Source organism: Rhinolophus ferrumequinum, chromosome 22 (assembly GCF_004115265.2).
Source record: "Rhinolophus ferrumequinum isolate MPI-CBG mRhiFer1 chromosome 22, mRhiFer1_v1.p, whole genome shotgun sequence".
NCBI classification, from domain to species: Eukaryota; Metazoa; Chordata; class Mammalia; order Chiroptera; family Rhinolophidae; genus Rhinolophus; species Rhinolophus ferrumequinum.
In genome coordinates, this window is record NC_046305.1 from 53198220 (window position 1) to 53218720 (window position 20501).

A 20501-nucleotide genomic window follows, 5' to 3' on the forward strand; every position below is an offset into this window, starting at 1 on the left:
GCTGGTTGGCTGAGTTTGAGACATATAACTTATGTAATGGGGCCTTTGAATTTATTTAGAAAGAGCCTGTACTTTTATTGAACTGGCTTTGCACAGCTCCTAAAGGAGTGATGGCTTTTAAAAATCTCTTCTGGAATGGCTTGATAGAATTTAGGGCAGAATTGTTCTTCTAAGCTCGGAATAATGTTCTTCTGTCTCTAAGAGGCAGGTCTTGGAGAAGCAGAATATAGCAGTTCTGTCGGCTGAGGACCCTGGGTCGTGGGGTCAGGCAGTTACTAGCACTGATGTGTACTCAGAAACAGTCATGGAGAGAGCGGGCTGACACTGGACCTGCTAAAGACTAGTTGGATACAAAATGTTAATTGAAAGTTACAATATATTTTGTAATATAGCAATATATTTCATATTTAAAATAAACTGTTATGCTTTCTCCTATCATTAAAAAGTAGCAAGCGGTACAGAGGCAAGATGCAAATTCGTATCGAAGCTCATCTGATTCTGAATATAAACACTTCAGTTTCTGAGTTTGCCATGAAAGCGTTTCCTCCATCAACATCCTGTCACTCTCTTTTGGTGTTCGCTTCTGGTCAGCGCAGAATGAGAGTCTGGGACCAAAACTGAGTTGCTGCGCCCTTAAAAAGTGTGTCTGATGAAGGTGGATCGGTCCTGGTTGAGATTCAAAAACTGCAACAATATGACAGTTAGACAATGTCCTTTATTTCCTGTCCTTCTTCTGAGAATCTGGATGTTGGCTGTTCCAATCAGATTCATATTTGATTTGTCACTGAATTTTTTTTTTTTTTTTTTTGGCTATAAATTCAGCATTTCTTTGGGATCCTAACTTCAGGTTGGTGTTGAATTTTGTGCTTTTCCTCCACCAGCTTGGTTGGTCGCAACGTCTCTTGTTTATTTCAACACATGGTCCAGGCATAAGATTACAGCTTCCAGAATGCATTTCTCAGGTGTGTAAACAAGTGTCGCAGGGCACTTGGCACCTAGATTGGAGGTCATACGTTGAAGATTTGACAATGGTTTTGTTCAGAGGGAACTCCAGTTCATGTTGGGGTGCTTCCAGTAATGGTGTAAGAAAAAAAGATCACAGTTATATTTTTCTCTATCTGTATATATTTATATGCCATGGCACTGGGTACTTTTTACTAAGTTTCGGTCTAGTTCAGTAAAAAAATCTACATATGACTCATCTGGCAGGCATTTAATGTTAATTTCGATTCATGCAGCCGGGCACAAGCTCTCAGGATGACCACTCACCTATGCGCTACACCAGAGGCAGACAGTCAATACTGCCATCTATCCCTGCAGCACTCCTTCCTCAGTGGTATCGGTGGTCCCATTCCCATATGATTACTTCGGCGGAAGTAGAGAAGGAAGGGGGACTACCCAGGGTGTCCAGCTGTCTAACTACAGAGGGGAGAGAGAGGCAGGTCGGGTCTATCAGGACACCTCCAGGTAGCTGTCTAAGGTACTGAAACCGAGGGCAGCAGAGTCACCAGGGACCCCAAAATGACCACTAACGGATCCTTTACGTGCTTCTAAGCAACTTGCAGGGAAGTAGAATGACAGTAGAGAACTGGGGACATGTTTTAGGATTTCAAAGCAGTACCTTAGAGGAGTAACCTACTGGTAGTGCAATGACTCATACTGTCAGTTGTGGTGCTGTGATGGTAGCAGCAGCGTTTGTCTTGGGATGGAACACTGATTCTCAGTTTGGGGTGCTCTGTTTGCCAAGGTACACTCTGCAGAGGAGAGAGGTCCTGGAATGGTGTGCTCACCTCTGCATTTCTCCCTGCTCACCTCATTACCTGGTTGACATATAACAATTACTTTTTGGTAACTATAGATTGCATCCAACTGCAACACAAAAGTGTGGGCTAGACAGAGCTGGTCTGGGGTGCTGTTGGTAACAACAGTGAGTCCATTTTTCTAAATCTATCGAATACTTTGTACTCAAGAATCTGAACTGGTCTCTTCATCTTAAGTACAGGTAAACTGAGGTATGAGGTGGTTATATTAATTGGCCAAAGAGGTGGGTCCAGTGTTAGTGTCTTATTTCTGCTGATTCTGAATCTCTAGTTTTCTTCTTTGCCACAATTCCTTATTCACAAGGAAATTACTGAAAATCTAAGGGGGGAATCCTCAACTACATTCAAATCATTATTTCCTCCATGCTGTTCCTTCGTGTCCTTAAATAAGTGACAATGGCTTGCACTTGCTCATCACTTTAGGATTTACTTGCACGTACGTTTTCTACAGCTCCTGCATCATGAGACTATTGCTTCACCACCGGTCCCTGCTGAGGTCAGATGGTAGTGATGAGTTGGGCCCTTACCTCTCCTCTTCTTTTGGGTTATAGTAAGCATTTCTAGAGACATGAATTCATGAAGTTACATGTTATGAGGATGGCGAGAGCAGTCCATGGATACTTTATGACAATTTATTCATGATGATCACACATCGGTGGCCTTCGGGCCAAGGGGGATTTTTATTTGGACTTCAATCTAAGGAGGAGAGAGCCCCTAGTCTGGTATAATTTGCCAGCTGATGCTATGTCCTGAAATCCCAGTGAGATCAGTGGTCCTAAAGTATCACAGTACACCCCTGACTTTACAGTACATGAGGCTTTATGGCTTAAGCGATAAGGGGTGGCCCTGCATTGTTAATTCAAGTGTCTAGACATTTTAGGGAACATGAGGGTACTCGACCTCTCCCTATGTTATTGGAAAGGTTATAGTAGGGGCTCTGTCACTGGGTCAGCCTTCCAGGAGTGGGCAGAACTCCATCAGTTCCGTATTGGAGTGAGGTTATTGTAGTTCATAGTTTTTACACACGGCCAATTCTTGGGTAGAGAATGAAACCTCCTCCACCATCCAACTTGAAAATAAGGAACAAGAAGGCATGGCATGCAAATCTACCTGCCCCCTCTCCCATCTGGCTGTGATGCTGAGGCACAGAATTAGCCAAAAGTGGGCTATAGAGAGACAGCTGGGTGAGCTACACCCTGGGCAGCCGACGCCTAGGTCACCCAGGGTTGATTGTACTTGCAGGAGAATGGGTAGCTTCCCACACAAAGCACAGAGAAGCAGCCTCCCATTTACCATTGCAGGATCAACATGCAGATTCAATCCTGTCGAGGGGAAAGATTATTCTTTTGCCAAGGACAAAACCACACATAGCTATTGCACTACCAATAGGTCCGGTCCAGCTGCAAATGCCCATGTGTTTCTAGGACGCCAGTGGCTGCTGGACACAACTCCAGCTACTCCCTTTGCTCGTGGAGCTGGCTTGGTCTTTGGGGCATTCGCAAAGCATGAACGACGGGTTAAAGAATTATCCGCAGACCGGATGGATGCATGATAGGCTGTGCACACTTTTGGGGCAGGGGGGTGGCAGTGGAATCTTTCATGTCGTTTACTTGAAATGAAAACGAAATCACGGTATGTGTGCACGTGCACACGCGTGCGCACACGCGTCACAGGGTTACAGCAGAATGGAAAGGGCGAGTAGGAATTAATAGTTAAGGGCTGCAGGTTTGGCACACTCAGCTTGACTTGTCAGTGGTCTTCACTGTGTGAAATGGAACCGAGGCCACAAAGAAACTGCATGGTTATTTCATCTGTTTTTATATTCAGCGGAACTGTCACTGAAAACAGAAGCACCATTCTTGGGACATAGAGAAGGAGAGGGATCTTTTAGATAAAGAACAGTTAAAAGAGCCAGCAAAAAAAAAAAAAAAAAAAAAGGAAAAAAAAAAGCCAACAGCAAGTGCAGCGTCTGTGGTATGCAAAACAACCAATGAAAATCTTCAAAGGAGTCGTCAAAATAAAGGTGAGGCCTTTCAAAGAACTGCAACAGCAACCAAAAGAGACAAAAGAAGAAGTTGAGCAAGAGACCCGGTCTTGAAAAAGTGGCCTTAGTTCTAAGGTCGTCTACATTTTACTGACTCCTTTGTCCTTAGAGGACGAGGCCCAGGGCTGCAGAAGGAAACTCTCCACAGCTAGGCACTACCTTCGGAATGGCGACGCTGTCCTGCGTGCAGGGAAACCACCAGGGCACCCATACACACATAGCACCCTGGTGCTTCACCCTGAACAGATGAAATACTCCATGCAGGGTCATGTAACTCCCACAAGCAGAAGCCAAAGAACTCAGACTGAGAAAGGGACGGATAACACAGTGGCTTTCACATCACAAATGTCGTGTGTGGTTAGATGACGGAGCAATGAGAAGTTTGTATCCACAGGCCTCTCTCCACAACGCCTGTCACTACTCTGAACCTTGATGGTTCTGAAGTCTCTTGGAGTTTTTGAGATATATTAGAATAGTTTTTGCACCAAGTTTTAACATGGCACGGTAGGGACAGGAGACTGACAAATCCATGTCCTCTTACCTGACCCACCGGGCTCCCTAAGGGCTGCCTTGATTCTCACAAGCTTTCCGGTCAGGTAGAAGGGACCCCCGGGGCCACCCACCATCACTTCTCTTTCCAGCTCAGCAGCTCTCAGGTCAGGCGCTTGACCCTTTTACACTCCTAACACCTGGGCCTGGAAACCTGTTGCTGGATAAATCTAGTGGAGCCCGTCCCCAGACAATACTTCTGTTCACTCAGGTGTCATGAGGTTGCCTATCTGTGCACGTGTGCACACAGGTCCTGTCCACCTTCCCTCACTACACACACCTGGTCACGTGCTCCATAGGGTATAAGCAGAAAACCCTGCAAAGCTGTTTTTCTTAGAAAGCTGCCTATCCCTCCAGAATGCCAACACTTTTAGGTTGGCATTCGTCTCAAACCAAGGGAGCACGGGGCACATCCAGGATAAAGCAACCTGCACTGCAGGTGAGGGCCCTGCACCTTCCGTGAAGCTCCGAATGCGGCCAAAGCCAGCTAACTCCCTGAACCGAGAGCACCCACATTCGGATTCAAACGGCCTCCACACACATCTAGAGGGAGCCTACTGTGTGCTAGGTAAGGTACCAGGTCCCTTCTCAGTTGGGTCATGTTCAAACAAGAAAAGACCTGGGCTGAATGTGGGATGTGGGATGTGTGTGTGCGCGTGCGCGTGCAAACACACAGGTTTATATGGGTATTAATATTGGATGGAAAATCTGGCTTTTTATTTTTCTGTCCCCCCCCACCCCCCATCTAAATTGGGTTTGCTGATTATATAAGGAATAGCAGGAAAGAATGTCTGTTCTGGCAAGCTGTGGGCAACTTTCTTTTCCTTTTGTCATTCAGAGGCTTCCTTAGACAAAAGGAAAAGAGAGAGGTGGGCTCCAGGCCCTCGGTGGTAAGAAGCCCCCACCCCAAGCCGGGCACGCCCCTCCCCCAGCGGGACCCTCTTCTGGGCCGTTCACTGTTGGCTCCGTCAATGCATCTGACCCCTCCCCACCCCCCCATGTGAACACCTGAGGTTGAGTGTGGACTCCTGTTCTCCACCAACTCTGCAGCCAGGCCCCGCCACACGCGTCGCTTCCTGTCATCTCCGCTTCCTGCTCCCCCGTAGAGGCACCTGAACAGAGATTAGATTTCTGGTTTCAAGGCAGATCGAACCCAGCACGCCGAATGAACACGAGTTGGTGAGTTAGCTCGGTCTCTCTTCCTCACGTGCCCTGGTCTCCGTGTTCCTCAATGGAAAGCGACCAGGAGAGAGTTGATTTGCATCTTAAGACCTATGGGCGATGCGTCTGGAGTTGGGGGGTTTATTTAGCAACTGCTTGAACTTGTGTACGGGGTGGGGAAGGAGGTGGAGCTGACCCCGATCGGGCTGTCGGAGAGCGGGGTGCGGGTGGTGCCCACTGCCACGCTGACGCCACGGGCCTCGGCGATGGCAGACAGGAGCTGCTGCTGCTGCTGGCACAGGGTGTCCACCAGCAGCAGGGGCAGGGAGTTCAGGCTGGTACTGAGATGCTCCAGCTTAGACTCCAGGCCTCCGATCTGCTTCTCCAGGTCTTCGCTCCGATCGTTGAGTTCTGTGATCAGGTCGTACATGACGTTCTGCATCTGTGTGGAGAGGCAGAGGGACGAGAGACGGAGAGGACAGGTCACCACAGAGGAAGCTGCCGTGGGAAAGATGGAGACCCCTCCAGGGGACAACGGGAGCAACTTCCACACCGGCCGTAACTCAGGCGGCCGAGGAAAGGGAGGCAACTCACTTTTCTGGAGACGTGGAGCCTCAGGGGCACCGCGGGTTTTCCCCCTATCATTACAGCAGTCATGCAAATTAATTATAAAAAGATATCTGAAAATACGTGTAATGGAAAAGCAGCGGCCCTTTTTCTTAAGCAGAGCGAGTCCCATGTTCTTGCTACACCCAGCCTCTCAGCTTCTACGGCGCTGGCCCCTATGGTTACAGAGAAGGCACCGTGGCGGGGCGTGGACAACGCAACAGGCTTCTAACTGCTCGGCTCTGACCCTGGTTCAAGGGCACGTGTGCCGCTCACTCACCAGCGTGCCTTCCCGCGGGCCTCTTAACCTCTCTGAGCCTTGCTTTCCTTATAAACTAGGAGTTAGTGACAACTACACATACTTAGGAGGCTACTGTCCCCCTGCCCATTTTCAATGTACAGTGTCCAACCTGACTCACGCCTTGGGCCGGGGCCTCAATGAAAGGAGCTGCCTCCCTGAGGGGCCGGCCCCAGCCCGGTCGACGAGAAAGTACATGGCCTCAGTCTGAGATGTCCCGATGGGCCAGTCCCCCTCCCGTGGGTCGGCCGAGGCCTTTGTCCATCGATCGGCTCACAGTTCAAACTCTCCCTACTTCCTGACAGGTGTCCCCAGTAAACCTCCTGTGCTCAGTGGTGTCCCCTGGTGGTCCCGGGACCCACCCAATCACCACTGCTCCCTGCACATCCGTTCCTGACAGCTTCACCTTCTCAATGGCACCTCCCCGATACATAGCTCAGTGTGGCACCTTGTCCCACCTCTATGCTGACCCCGCCCACCCTGCTCAACTCTCTTCTGTCTCTCCTACCGCCTTTTAACACACCCACGAGCTGAAATGCTGTTTGTTTGGCTTATCATTGCTGTCTGTCGTCGCCAACCAGAAGGAAAGCTCCTCCATGGAGGGACGTCTGCCTGTGAGGCCCACTGATGTGTCCCGGGGGCCTAAAGCAGCATCTGGCACGTAGGAGATACTCAACGAACATTTTTTGATGGACAAATATACATAAAGCAAGGGGGTCTGGTGCACACGATTCCCACGAAGAGATGCTGGTAAAGCTACAGACTGCTGGCACAGGTAAACACCACCGCCCCACCATGCGCGGGCCAAGGTAGGAGTCTTACTGACGGGGCAGGCCTCTCGCACCACCAGTCATTTCCATAAACCCAGAAGGTCTCTCAGGGTTTACCCCCAAGGCCCGAGTAGTGAAGGCACGTGGACTCCCAGGGGCCCAGCCAGGGCCTGGCTCAAGACCGGGTGTTCAGTAATTAACCTTGTGAATGAACAGAAAAGAGGCGGTGAAAGCAGGAGAGCAAAACTGGGGCACCTCCAGGGAATGGTGCACAAAATAAAATTAAAACTAATGAAATAAACTTGCCTTCAAGGGTTAAGTCACACCACCAGGTCAGAGAGGAGCTGAAACAAAGCGAGCTCTTGCCAAGGCCACCATTTTCCTTCCCACAGCTGCTCTTTGCCAGGGCTCCTTGTCCCCACGGAAGGCGCGCCTTGCATTGCAGTGGTCCCCACCGAAACCGGGGCGTCACCCTCACATCTCGCCAGTCCAAAGTCCTGCCTGCCCCGCCTATAAATACCCCTCAAATCCATTTCGTTGCCACTAAACCCCTTCAGTTCCAACCAGAACCATCCAGCAGCCTATGATGTACTCAATCCACCTATACCCTGTGGTTCTGACTCCACACTCATCCGACAACTTTCTGTTTATAATCTGGCTTCCCAGCTTGGTGTGGAGAGCCCTCGCCTATGTGACAGCCACATCTCTCCTGCAAATTAGCAAAGGATATCAGACTTGGGAGTGAAGTTCATGGCCGTCTTCACACTCCCGGGTGTTCCTGTGGCGGCGAACAGCCAGGTTGCCCCCTCCCCCACCCGCACAGGTACTGTGGCTCGTGGGGCTTCTGGTCGTCTGCCAGTGACACCCTGATTCTATTTCACCTGAAGTTTCAAGTTACTCTAAGAAGATGCAGACCCCTTGGTGCCCCAGGGGCCAAAGGAGTAGGAAATAAGGTGAGAGAGAAAAGAGGAGTAAAGGAAGGTGGCAAAATACGACAAGCCAGAGAGGAGATGGAGGGAAGGGGGCTTGAAAATCAGCTGCACCTTCCCAGCTCACCCTGTGCCCCACAAGGACCTGACGGCCCCCAAAGAGCCGTCAGAGCCCCCACAGAGGCGGAGTAAGGGCTGCCCTTGCAGGAGCAGGACATTGGATCGTGGACGCCCCTGGAAGACCAGGTGATATTGGACATGAAGGTGCTTCCATCACTAATTAACATCCGGAACCTCCTCAAGGCGCCCCTTCTTCCGAGAATGTACAAAACCACTGATCTCTCCGACCGTGGGGGCACCCCGACATCGGCCCCCAGGTCTCGGCCCCAGCACTGCCTGTCACCAATGGCCCAACCTGGGGATACTCACTTTGTTCCTTTGCATCTTGGGTTTCCTCATCTATATTTATAATCAGAACTACCATTTGCAAACCCGTTCTGGTGTACAAAGCATTTTCAACAGACTCCCTCGTATTGGATCGCGTCAGCCTCAGCCGCCAGGAATTATTTTGACATTTCAGTTGAAGAGATTGTTAGCAAATAAAGAACGCTGCCACCCTGCCTGTCCTCAGTGCGGCCTGCACGCAATATGTGGAGGCCACGTGCCACTTCCTTCATCGAAGAAGGACCAAAGGGCAGGGCTGGGTTGGTGGGGAGCTGGCAGGACGAGGGGGAGACACAGCATTAAGATCTCCCCTCTTCCGTTGCTTGGTGACAGGAGGTCAGGGAACGTGGGGACCGATGGGTGAGTCTCCTGGGAGGAAAAGATGAAGACTTCCTGCACCCCCTCCAAAGGCACACAGGCCTGTGGCTTCTCCCCAGCAAGCCACGTAGTCCCTGATTGGAGGCCCCCCACCCCTGGCTTGGGAGGCCCTTTCTTTGGCTTGATCCCTTCCCTGAACAAGTCGCCTGCACGTGTGTGGCCCAACACCCCGCGATTTCTCTGATTACACCCTGTTTTCAAAGGGTGTTTAATTTGCCTGAGGGAGTTTCTCTTGCTTACTCAGGGAATGGGCCGTTGTGATAATTGACATCGGCTGGGGTGTTCTGTCAGCCTGGCCCTGGGCTGTACGCTTGACACACAATTTCTGTGGAGAAGCGGTGAGCTGAAGGGGGCAGAGGAGGGGGGCGGCCCCATCTTCAATGGCGCCTGCACTCAGCTCTGCAATTGCAGAGATTGCACAGCCTCCGATTCCCTCCCTTCTGTGATTTACAAGAGCGAGTTTCCTTCTAGTTTTTACAGCAAACTGGAAGGATCTTCCCAGGGTGACATTGCAGCATCACGGCCCCCATCACCAGTCAGTCCTCAGGCAGCCTCCCCCCCCACCCCCCGCAAATTCAAGCTGTCTTAGGAGCTCTCAACACACAGCTAGTAAAGCAACACACTGAAAAGATTTCCTAGGGTGGCAAATTAATTCTAAGCAAAGACAAACCCAAGCGATTGAATTTAAGAAAGAAAGGCCAGGTTTTCAAAGACAACAAGACACACTAGGAGACCGCAAAGGTCCAGAACTTGAACCTAGATCATTCTCTAACCAAGGAGCCATTGTTCTTTGCTTCCCCCATCCTGCCATGGCCCGTCGTCCCAGCCACACCTGAGCAGTCTAAATGCCAGCGTCTCAGAACCCTTCAGGGAGTCCTCAGGGTTTGGCGCTCACCTTGGAAAGGTCCACCAGGGTGTTAGCTTGGTCGCTCAGCTTCCTCTGCTCCATCTTGACACTCCTCAGTCTGTGGGAGAGAGTTGTCACAGCCAGGCTGTCCGAGTGCGTGCCAAGGTTTAGCCCACAAGCAGATGCCATACTCCCATCAGCTCACCTGGGTTGGGAACCCAGCACGGGGACCTTGAACACGGGGGACAACTGGCCAGAATCAAGGGCTTGTCAGGGTCCCCAAGGAAGCAAACTCTGGTTTCCACGCACGCTTGCCTGCGGTCCCTTTGGTTTCCTCACTCCTCCCCAATCATTGGCCTTTGTCTGGGGGGCGCCTGACACCGTGAACACCCCACCCTCCGCCTTTCTGGGCGCTCCTAAACCTGCAGGTCAGAACACACGTGTTCGTCCTCTCCTTTATCACTGTACGTTTACATACATTTCTCTTATAGAAAGCGCTGACCAGTTTGTTCTGCTTCGAGTTGTAATGGGGTGTGTGTGTGTGTGTGTGTGAAATCTGAGCGCTCTCAGAGGCTCCTCCTCTAAGTTATACTTTTCACAGCAGCCTCCCAATGCCTGGCAAGTGCCATCAACGGACAAACAGACTGATGTGGGTCCTGTTCACCGCCCCCAGTGCTTGCGGAGCGCGAGAGACTGGATTGGTCCTGTGCAAGGAGATGCTGAGAGAGCCGTGAAGCCCAGGAGACCCCCCGCCCGCCGCCCGACGTGGTGGTCTGGGGGCCGGGCCGCCCCACGTACTCACTGGTGAATGGCCTGGAGGAACTTCCTCTGGTGTTTCCTGACTTTGGCGTGGTCCGTCTTCTTTAGCAGCTTCGTGTGTTTGTAGATTAGCCATGTTTCCCGAAGGACGTTGGCGGCAGCATTCTTGATCTAAGGCAAGGGGAACAACGCAGGTGGCCCATTGGGTGACTTTTCCTAGTTTCACCTAAGGGATGTTTTTTTTCTAGCATTCTTGATCTAAGGCAAGGGGAACAAAGCAGGTGGCCCACTGGGTGACTTTTCCTAGTTTCACCTAAGGGATGTTTTTTTTTCTGTGTGCTGATATAGTCTCCCGTGTCAGGAAATGATTCTGCAGTGATCTGTTTCCTTAATCAAATCATGAACCCTTCGAAAGGATGATGAAAATTCATCTCTCACGAATCCCATGTTGGACCCAGCACACGGGAGCCTGAAGTTCAGGGGTGCTTCTTGTTCTTTCTTAATTATTTCAGGACTGTCTCTTAATGGCTGTTGCTGAAGCTATATTTAGACAGGCCGCATGAACAAGACCTGGAGACCCTGGGCACCCATCGAAGAGAGAAATACACACCATGGCTACCCTTGCACGCAGAGCTCTACCCCTGCCTGAGGTACATTCCTTGCATTTGCAGAGTAAACAGATTCCCTACCGGCTGGAAATTTCAAAAGTCCTCTTTGGGGAAACATCTTTTCCACCAAATGGAACTCGAGGTATCAACAGGTCCATGGGTACCTTTCCCAAATGGCCCAAAACATTTACACGTAATTGTAATCGGCAGGAAACTGAAACAATGTCAACATAGCATCTGAAAATCAGGGAAGATATTTCGGCGTGAGACCGGAGCTGCCTCTTTCCCAGGCTGGTTCCTTCACTGTGCAGTCACACGTCTCAACAGATGACGCTGTCATCTGTTGACATGGAAACCACTGATATCACCCGGCTGGCGACGGCTCTGAGACATATCAATGGCATCCAGATGGCCGGGGACAAAGTTTTAGTCCAAACACAGACATCTTCGGCAATTAGTAACAAGAGCAAGAGGAAACATTTCTTATTAGGCACAAGCGCAACAGACGTTTGGTTCACTGTTGCCGTTTCTGTCAGCCATGCAAATTGGCACAGGCCCACCGGCATGGGGCCTGGGAGAAGTCGGCCAGCCCAGTGGAAATCAGGTTACTAGCCAGAAAGGATTTTAGTAAAACCGGAGAGTCCAGGCCTCCTTCTTCAGACTCACACCAACAGATGGGACATTGTTAAAATGCTGAGACGTGTGGGAAGGCCCAGGAAACATTGTTTTGCAGGCTGATAACTTTTGTGTGTGTATGTTTTAAAAATTTATTACTAAGGCTGGATTACATTTTTCATTGGCGCTGAAGTGATGTTTTTAAAAGAACAGCTAAGTCTTCTCAGAAATGTCTGTGTGACATAAATATTGCCTTTTTTCGTTCTTTTTTTGGGTTCAGTAAAAATCCACTGTGACAATGGCTTTAATGATTTAATTGCCCACCTCTGGTAATTCTTGCTTGAAAGGAAGCAGGTGGTGATGAGCAGAAGCTGGAACTAGTGAGTGTCCAGGTAAGGAGGGAGAAGTAGAGGAGGTGTGGTCTCTGGGGTTCCGTCCGGGGCTGGAGTGGACAGTGGCCTCCTGGCAAAGGAGGCCACACAGAAGGGACCCCTTTCTCTCTGCGTGATACACATTCCTGTTGTCTTTTGCAGGAAGAGGGCAATTGGACATTCAGTTTCCCTTGGTGCTTAGTCAGTTAGCCTCCAAGGAAAGCCTCACAGAACAGGAGGGAAAAACCCTGTCAGGGCACTTAGGGTGACCAGTAGAGCCCCAGCTCCAAGAGTCTCCTCTGTGGAGAGTCACGGAATGTCAACACTGATGGGCCTTTGACAACTGTCTCTGCATTGGTGTGAAACAAACGTTTGTACAACATGGAGAAGCCTGCAGGGGAATCCTGTTTCCACCAGTTATTAAGGAGTAAATGCTTAATTATCTGTAAGACAGGGTCACAGCCAGCATGACCAGGCTCAGGTCTGAGGACTTCCTGTGTGTAAACGGTTAATCCCCACAACCACCCATCGGGCCTGTGCTGATATCGCCCCCATTTTACAGATGAAGAAACAGAGTCACAGACCAAGACCATCAAGTTCTAAAGGGCAAACGGAGTCAACGTGGATCTAAGTGTTATGGAAACTGTAAACATACCGATCTGAATTAGCGTCTAGCCTGAACTCCTCCTATCTAAGAGATGAGGAAACGGCTTCGGAGACAGGATGTGAGGAATGGAACCACACAGTTCGCTCATGGTAACGTCAACACAAGAGCCAGGTCCAAGGAGAGCATGAGGTTTTCATGTGGTCTGAAGAAAGACCTGAGATTTCATCTCTCCCTCCACAAACAAAATTATTTCCTGTTTCCCAGGATCAAGGAACTGGAGAGGACATTCGATTCTTTTTTTGAAAAGCATCTTGGCCCTCGCTTAGCATTATGACAGAACAGAGAGGCCAGGCCCCACCCTTCCCTTCAGCCCGGATGTCAGGTACTGAGATACACATCACAGTACGGGCAGCTGAGAGGGGCAGTCTTCTCCTCTTTATGGGTTTGAACAGGAGGCCCCCGTGTATTGGAGACCGTGATGTGAAATGAAAGCCTTGGTGCTGATCTGAAATTAACTGCCAGCAAACAGCCTGCCACAAACCTAAGGAGATCGCTATCTGCAAGAGAAGGAGAAACGGGCTTTTAACTGCGCTGTGCTTTCCCAGGTCGACAGTAACTGCCACTGTCACCAGGGTCTCCCTCCAGTTCACGTGGCTGATTATTCTAAATGCCGTGGGGGTGGAGCAGTTGAGGTCGTGTGCCCTTGTGGGAGTCTCTGAACCCAATGGGGGCTTGGGTACCCTCTGAGCTCTCCTGGTGGGCGGAGTGCCCTGGGGTGGGATGGGTCAGGGTGCTGGGAAAAATGGAGCAAAGCTAACCACAGTCAGCTGAGTTCAGGGATGGTGAGAAGAGGGCTTTTTGTGCGTGGAAGGCTGGGGGGTCCGTCCCCCAAACCCATAAGCCTAAGAGCTGATCGTCTGCTATATATATGTTCTCTACAAAAAATTATACGCTTTCAAAAAATAAAATCGGACGCTTTCATTCTCATGGGGCCAAAGAATGGGCTCGGTGACCTACGTACTTAAGGAAGGAATCCAAGATTAATAGGCCTGGGCAAGGAAGTCCTCCAACTAAGATCTTACAAATCACAGTGACAGGGAACATTTACTGAGCGCTTACTGTGTGCCAGGCTCTGTGCTAACTGCTTTGTGTTTACAGCGTTTCATTAACCTTCCCGGAAACCTCACAAGTGGCTGCAATTATTATTTCTCCCTTGGACCTATGAGTGAAACTCTCTGGGACTCAATTTTTTCCTTCCTGCAGAAAAACATTCAATGAGCCCTACGGTGGGGCAGACGCTGTGGTAGGAAGTGAGAATACCACGACGTGCAAACCAATACCATCCCTGCCCACACACAGTCCATAATTGTGTGGAGACAGGATGCCGTTTGCAGCAGAGCACCAGGAAATAAGCGCTGCAGAGGGAAAGGCAGCAGGGGGTGTCTGAAGAGAGATGCAGTGGTACTCATCTGTGAAATGGGTCTGTGGTGTTGATGGACTGAGAATACACTGGAAACACTGAGCCCAGAGCTGGGCTGCAGCACTCATCAGCACATGGTAGCTTGATTACTATGCCCCCCACACCCCATCAATGTCAGCTTCTTTGTCTTCCGCCCTCCCTAACAAAAGAGAACAAAGAGAACCCCTATGTCTGTTCCTTGAGCTCTTGGCTGTATCACCCAGGTCAATGGCTTGCTCTGGCCACCTCTCTGCCCGGGTACCGTGCCACTTGGTGTCACAGAGGGGCTGTCGGCTGCGGGAGGAGCCCTGGGACAGGATGACAGGCACCTTTCCTGGACTCCCCATGCCTCCAGCAGCCTCAGGGAGACCTGGGAGAATGATTCCAGGAGTCCCACCGCTGGGCCCTCCAGGGAAGAAGTCATTAGCCTGCCCACTCTGCCGCCAGGAATCCTGCAGGGGAGAAGGGATGATCAGGCCTGCAAGGACGTGTGACTTCACCTCGAGGAGTCCCACAGGTTGGATTTAGGTCAAAACAAGGCCTCGTGAACATCACGATCTGAGAACCTCAAGCCGGCTCTGTCTTCAGACATTTGACTGCAGGTGTCTTTACACATGGCTGGGGAAGAGGGCCGTCCCCTCTTCCCTCTCTGCCAAGCCCTCTCTCCTCTCCCCTGAGCTCCTGACTTCCTGCAGCTGGCATCTCTCATGTCCCTCTTATGTCATCTCTCCTTCCTTCCTCCATCCTATTCAAGCTCCCTTCCCAGGCTGCTCTCCCTGGACTGGGGGCTCCACCCCCACGGCTAGCAGGAACTTGGGGCAGGACCTTCCAGCTCTTTCCCCACAGCAGCACGCCGACCAACGGTGGTTAGTTCTATAATGCTCTTCACGTGACGCTCAGTGACTCTAGAGGTCAAGTGGCTTTTCTCTCCAGCAGGCCTGGGACCCTAACCACCATGCTGCATTTCAAGCAAGTGGCTGCTCTGGAAAACCCATCTGGCGATGGCTGGAGAGATGCCTGAGAACAAAACTGCAGCCCTGGCTGGGACCCAGCTCGCTGCGCACGGCTGGGCCACCCTCGCCCGCCCACCTCTGGGCCTGGGAGGCACATCCCAAAGGATCCTCCCAGCTCGGAAGCTCAATGTCTCTATGACTGTTTTCCCAACCTGTCTGGGCCAGGACACATCTAAGGAATAGAATTTACAATCCCCTTTTGGGGAGGATTAGCATTCCCGATAACTGCTCAATCGATTATGTGATACATTTTAAAGAGAGGAAGACCTGTTCTGGGAATCCATTCTCGGGACCAACCAGCTATTGGTCAGGAGTCTGGTGTCCGTGAGCCAGACTTTCTGTACCTGATACAACAGTGACTACTTGTCCTGCCCTCTAACACAGCCCTCCAAAACAGTTAATCTTTGAATTAGCCTGCTGGGGAAAAAAATTCCTGCTTTTTCCAGCAGGATTGTGATAAAACTTTGACATATGCTCATAATGAAAGAAAAGTTTTCTTCAGCACCGTTCACTCGGTACTGGGGTGTTATGTAGGTTTTTGAGCGGGTGCTGACACGTTCAGAGCTAAGTCTTGGAGTCTCAGAGATCCCTAGGGAAGCAAAGTGGAGGACAGCTGGGGTAAGGGAGGCCTAGGAGGAGGTAAGGTAGCGAGCAGCTGCGATGGCTCACGATGCACACGATGGTGGCTTTGTGTACAGTGGGGCCGGTGGCACTCGCTGACCGGGAAAGTCAAGAGGAGTCAGTTTAGGGAAGGTAAGGATCTGGTCTGCGATCTTACTCATGGGGAAACGTACTTGGATGAAGTATTTGGAACAAGAATACCCGGTGGCAAGGACAAAGAGACACAGTCCTCAGCCAGTGTCACACACTGCGGGGCTGCGCGGGGTCAGATGGGGAGAGCGGCAGGACGGACAGGACGTCCAGTCCGTGGTGCCTCTGAGGCCCAGCGAGCCCATCTTGCCTTTTAGGAAGAAAGGGGCAGGGATCCCCTCTTCCCCATCTTGGTGTCCCCAAAGCACACAGTGTGGTGACCTGTGGGTGACTGACATGAAACAGAGAGCTGGGGACATGGAGCATCGAGCGGGAGAAAAATGGGGACCTAGCATCATTTTCCGTCTCTCAGAGTGCCATTTACATACATATCCCCTAGTGGGCTGGGGGTTAGCAATCCGTCATAATTATGGGATAACAAGAGCAGTCTCACTGCAAAGTCAGTGCGAGGAGATCTGATGGCACTGAGTACAGAAGTGAAGTTGCCATCAAGGTTGACAAGTTATGTAATACCAGTGAAAGCAGAAAAGCCTTGGGGTTCAGGAAAACGAGAAACTGAGTCCTCCTTTGTGCAGTCAGATCCCCCGCCACCACCACACCAATAAATAAATAAAAATAATGTGACTCAATGGTAAATGCTGGGCTGAAGCCTTGACAGCAAGACGAGGGTGTAAATAAACCCTAGAACAATCTGAGTGTTTTTATGACAAATAGGGTACCATTCCTCCTTTTTGTTTTTCGCTTAGGTGTTTGAAGAAGGCGTGTATTTGTGAGACTGCTTTCATCTGTGAAATCGAAGTGTCCCCTCCTGAGAGGTCTAGAGTCACGCCACAACTGGCTCCTCCCACAACTGGATCTTTCTCTGAGATATTATGAATAGACGGAGCATAGCATCCCTTTGACCCTTGAGCCACTCCAGCAAGACACGCTGGGCCATTTGGAGAGGGCAGAGGGTAGATGAGGCCTCCCCAGGAGAAGAAAGGTGGGCTTCTCTGAGCAGGTCAAGGTGAGTGCAAACCAGAGTGGGCCAAGGTCACAGCCAGTTAGTCTCCTGTCAGTTAAGGGTACGTCACAGAACCTTTGGGAGTCCCAGTCTCGCCAGCTTTGAAAAATCCTTCCTCTGTGAGAACCATCGCTTTCTGTTGTTTTGTTTTTCTGGGAAAAGATACTAGGCATTCAAGGGACATTTCAACAGATGTAAGTGTTCTCAGAAAAGTGAGATGTTATTCGATTAAAAAGACGGCTTGCATTGATGAATGAGCAATAAATACTTGTGGATTTCATTTTCAGTCCTACTTCTCAAAAAATAAGTGGACTTGAGCAGGATTGCAGAGAATTATTTTTGAAAGATTGAAACTAGCAACCGCAATCACATCTCCTTCTACAATTATACTGCAGAAAAATTATTTTCCTGATATATGAGGGAGGTGGCTTTCCCTGGCTTTATTTTCCTCGAGAGTCTGATTTAGAGAGTGAAAAATGGAGAGGACAAAGGAATAACACGAAATACAAATATACCCTTGGTTTCAAACAACCAACCAGAGCACAGAGACCGTTGATGGCTGTGCTGAAAGGAAACAGATTCTGAGAAGGTTCTGGAGCCCCTCACTGTTGCACTAGCTTGTTGCAGGAGAATAGATGCGTGAGTATATTTGCGTGAACGTGTTCCAATCACTGTCATTTGCTCAATACCGGGTGTGACTTCTGCATCTGTTCTATGGGCTGGAAGGAGGGCGGCCGGGTGACGGAGTGGTGAGTGAAACCTGGCTGTCCTCCCCAAGGGTACACCCTTGATCCTGACATCTGGATGCTACAAATTATGTTTTCTCTTGTACAACGCAGGGCTCGGGGCTACCATGTACCACATACCGGAAGTCCGCAACATTGTCGATAGGTTCTTGGACCTGCGGTGACACGACTATCGTGGAACCAACCTGACCACAGGCCAACACAACAGATACGAACGCGAATCAAGTTCCTACGGCCTCACTTGCACGTCAGAATGAAACGACCATCTGTACGTCCACAGCGTGAGAATATTTGCCTGTCCCCGCTCCTTTTCACATCTGTGGAGGCTCTTTAGAGGATCCAGCCCATGTAATCAAAGACCAAACAATCAAGCACCATAAATAATTCTGCTGAGGAGTGGAGAGGCCTTGGCACTGCATACTCCCCACCGTCTTCCCGAGAGCTCGCTCCCACTGTCGTTCTCCCTCTTTGTTCTCCCCTCCTGCCTTTGTCTCTATTTCTAACACATTTTTACCGCACTGCAACATTCATCACTGAGTCTCTTCGTTAGCTTGCAAAACCCCACATCAAAATCGGGTGGCTCACGGGCCCCCTAATCCACGCTTGTCCTAAACGAGGACCGGCTACGGCGGCCAGGACCCCCACACAGGGTTTGGATCCTCTCTCCTCTGGGAAAGAGGAGGATTTTGCACGAAATCCTCTCACTGACCTTCGTTCAGTCTGCAGCTCTAATGGATGTTCCGTAAGAGCTGTCAGGAAATAAACAGCTTCTGCCTGCCCACTGTTATCCTGGCAGGTTGCTCTCTGTGTCTTCTAAACGGGCCTTTTCTTCCCTGACAATTCCGTGGGGTGTCAGCCTCTCTGCCGCTCAGCACCCTGCCCAACCCTGCCCATCTGCAGCTTTCGTCCCGCCGAGCCACTTCCGCAAGAGTCCAAGTGAGACACGTTATCCGGGAAACCCAAACGGGGAACGTGGGACAATGACATTATTTAGGGGGGTCAGGATCGCCTTTGATGATTTTTGTTGTAAAGGACTGGATTTAGGTATCTTCCCGACATCGTTTTTAAGACTTTCCACTGCCCTTCCCAATGAGCATCATGAAAATATTTGAGCATAAACAAAAGCATCGCCGCGTGCTGGGTGAGGTAGTCAGTTACCGTCCGGCAAGGGGGCGGGTCACCCCACTGTCTGCTATGGATCTTACTCCTACCAGGGCAGTGATGTGCTTGCCTGGATGGTACACAGGGACTTGGCAGAAGACAGGAGGCTGCCATGCTGAGGCTTGTGTGCTGTCTGCAGGTGTGCGGGTTCCCTGAACCCTTCACGGAGAGGTGCAGCCCTGACCTACAGCACGTGATGACTTTCTCTCTGAAGTCCCCTGTGAAGGCGTGGACAGTGGTGTTTTACCCGTTTGGTGAGCTGAGTGTCCATCATGAAATTGTGAACGTGCTTCTCCGCTTTGGTGAGTTCCAGCTTTCGGGCCACGACGGCCACCACGAGGGCAGTGCAGCCCGCACCCTGTGAGGGGACAGCAAGGGGACCAGGAGAGAGCATATTAATCAAGAGGAAGGTCGCGGCAGAAGACCCGACGTGCTCCGTGCCCACCGTGGGGTTCTGGGAGAGGCGTGGGGACTCCAGCTCTCTGGCTGCTCAGAGCCACGAAACCTGCAGGGGCCCTGATTCCCACACCCACGAACGGGTCTGCGGAGCTCCCGGCTTAGCTGCAGAGCTGGCCTCTGGGAGACTCCATAGAACTTGCCAGTTCTTAGTGGAGCAGGACACTGAATGGGGCTGAGGCTTTGCGGGGTTTCAAACATGGACAATCACCTGGGCATCTGCCAGGCTGTGCAGGGAAGACAGAAGGCCCTCTCACCCTCATGCGTGTCCTCAGCCCACTGCCTGTTCCAGACCAGGGAGCCCTGGAAAGAAGGCCGCGCGTAAACTGGAGTGTGGCTGGAACAGCTGCTGGTGGCGGGGAGTTTTCATAAAAATAATCTAATAAAGGGGCAACACTCCCCCCCCAAGATCCCTCCCCAGGGGAGCACCGGCAGCACGAGTCTGTCCCCGCGATGTGCATGTGCCTCAGTCAGGTCTTTCTCCCTGACGGTCTAGGCTGTGACTCAGCAAAGGAAGCCATTCTTTGTTGCTTTCACCAGGAGGCTCATGAATTCACCATCACGCAGAGATTTTTGAAGACAACACTCTTGCCTCACACGAGGACTATAAGGGAACCCGCAGGAGGCCCTCAGTGTTTTCCAGAGCAGCGGGCTTACTCTGCCCGGGTAGGTCCAATCCAGGGGAGCACAGTGGAGGGGGAGTAAAAGAGGCAGGGTCCCCAGGACTCACTTTCTCTCTCCTAATCCTCTGGGCACATACTTGCCTATCTGGGGAAGTGAGCAGGGCAGAAAAGTGGCTCCTTAGAACATGGTCCCAGTGGATTTTCAAGCCCCCTCGACTTCGCTTCTTGATTGGCCTATGAGCACTGGGGTGGGGGTCGGGGGGGGGGGACTACTCAGTCCTGCCTTTACCTGGTTCTTAGGTGAAAATGCTCCCCCCTCCACTGCCATCGCCCGCTGCCTGCATCCTGGGCACTGACTCTCCTGACCTCCGGTCATGGAAAGGGATGATAAGCTCAGCAAAGTCAAGTCCAATCCTTAGGTGCCAAACAGTAAGTAGAGCTGCCACCGAGCCTAGTTTAGCAG

The 20501-nt window shown here is 50.9% G+C and overlaps 1 protein-coding gene across 2 annotated transcripts in view; it reads right to left on the reverse strand.

Annotated features, from left to right (window-relative positions):
* Positions 1 to 790: 790 nt before the first annotated feature.
* KCNN3 (potassium calcium-activated channel subfamily N member 3) overlaps positions 791 to 20501 on the reverse strand; it is a 96315-nt gene continuing 76604 nt past the window's right edge. Inside the window, exons 5-10 of one of the 2 annotated variants that reach the window (XM_033092622.1) lie at positions 19207 to 19317; positions 10649 to 10776; positions 9895 to 9964; positions 5771 to 6016; positions 5422 to 5525; positions 791 to 1068 (exon numbers count right to left, since the gene is read on the reverse strand). In XM_033092622.1, the coding sequence (XP_032948513.1) occupies positions 5493 to 5525; positions 5771 to 6016; positions 9895 to 9964; positions 10649 to 10776; positions 19207 to 19317 (588 nt within the window). In that variant the 3' untranslated portion in view covers positions 791 to 1068; positions 5422 to 5492. Of the gene's footprint in view, positions 1069 to 5421; positions 6017 to 9894; positions 9965 to 10648; positions 10777 to 19206; positions 19318 to 20501 lie in introns of both variants that reach the window. The other variant, XM_033092621.1, reaches the window with a different exon arrangement.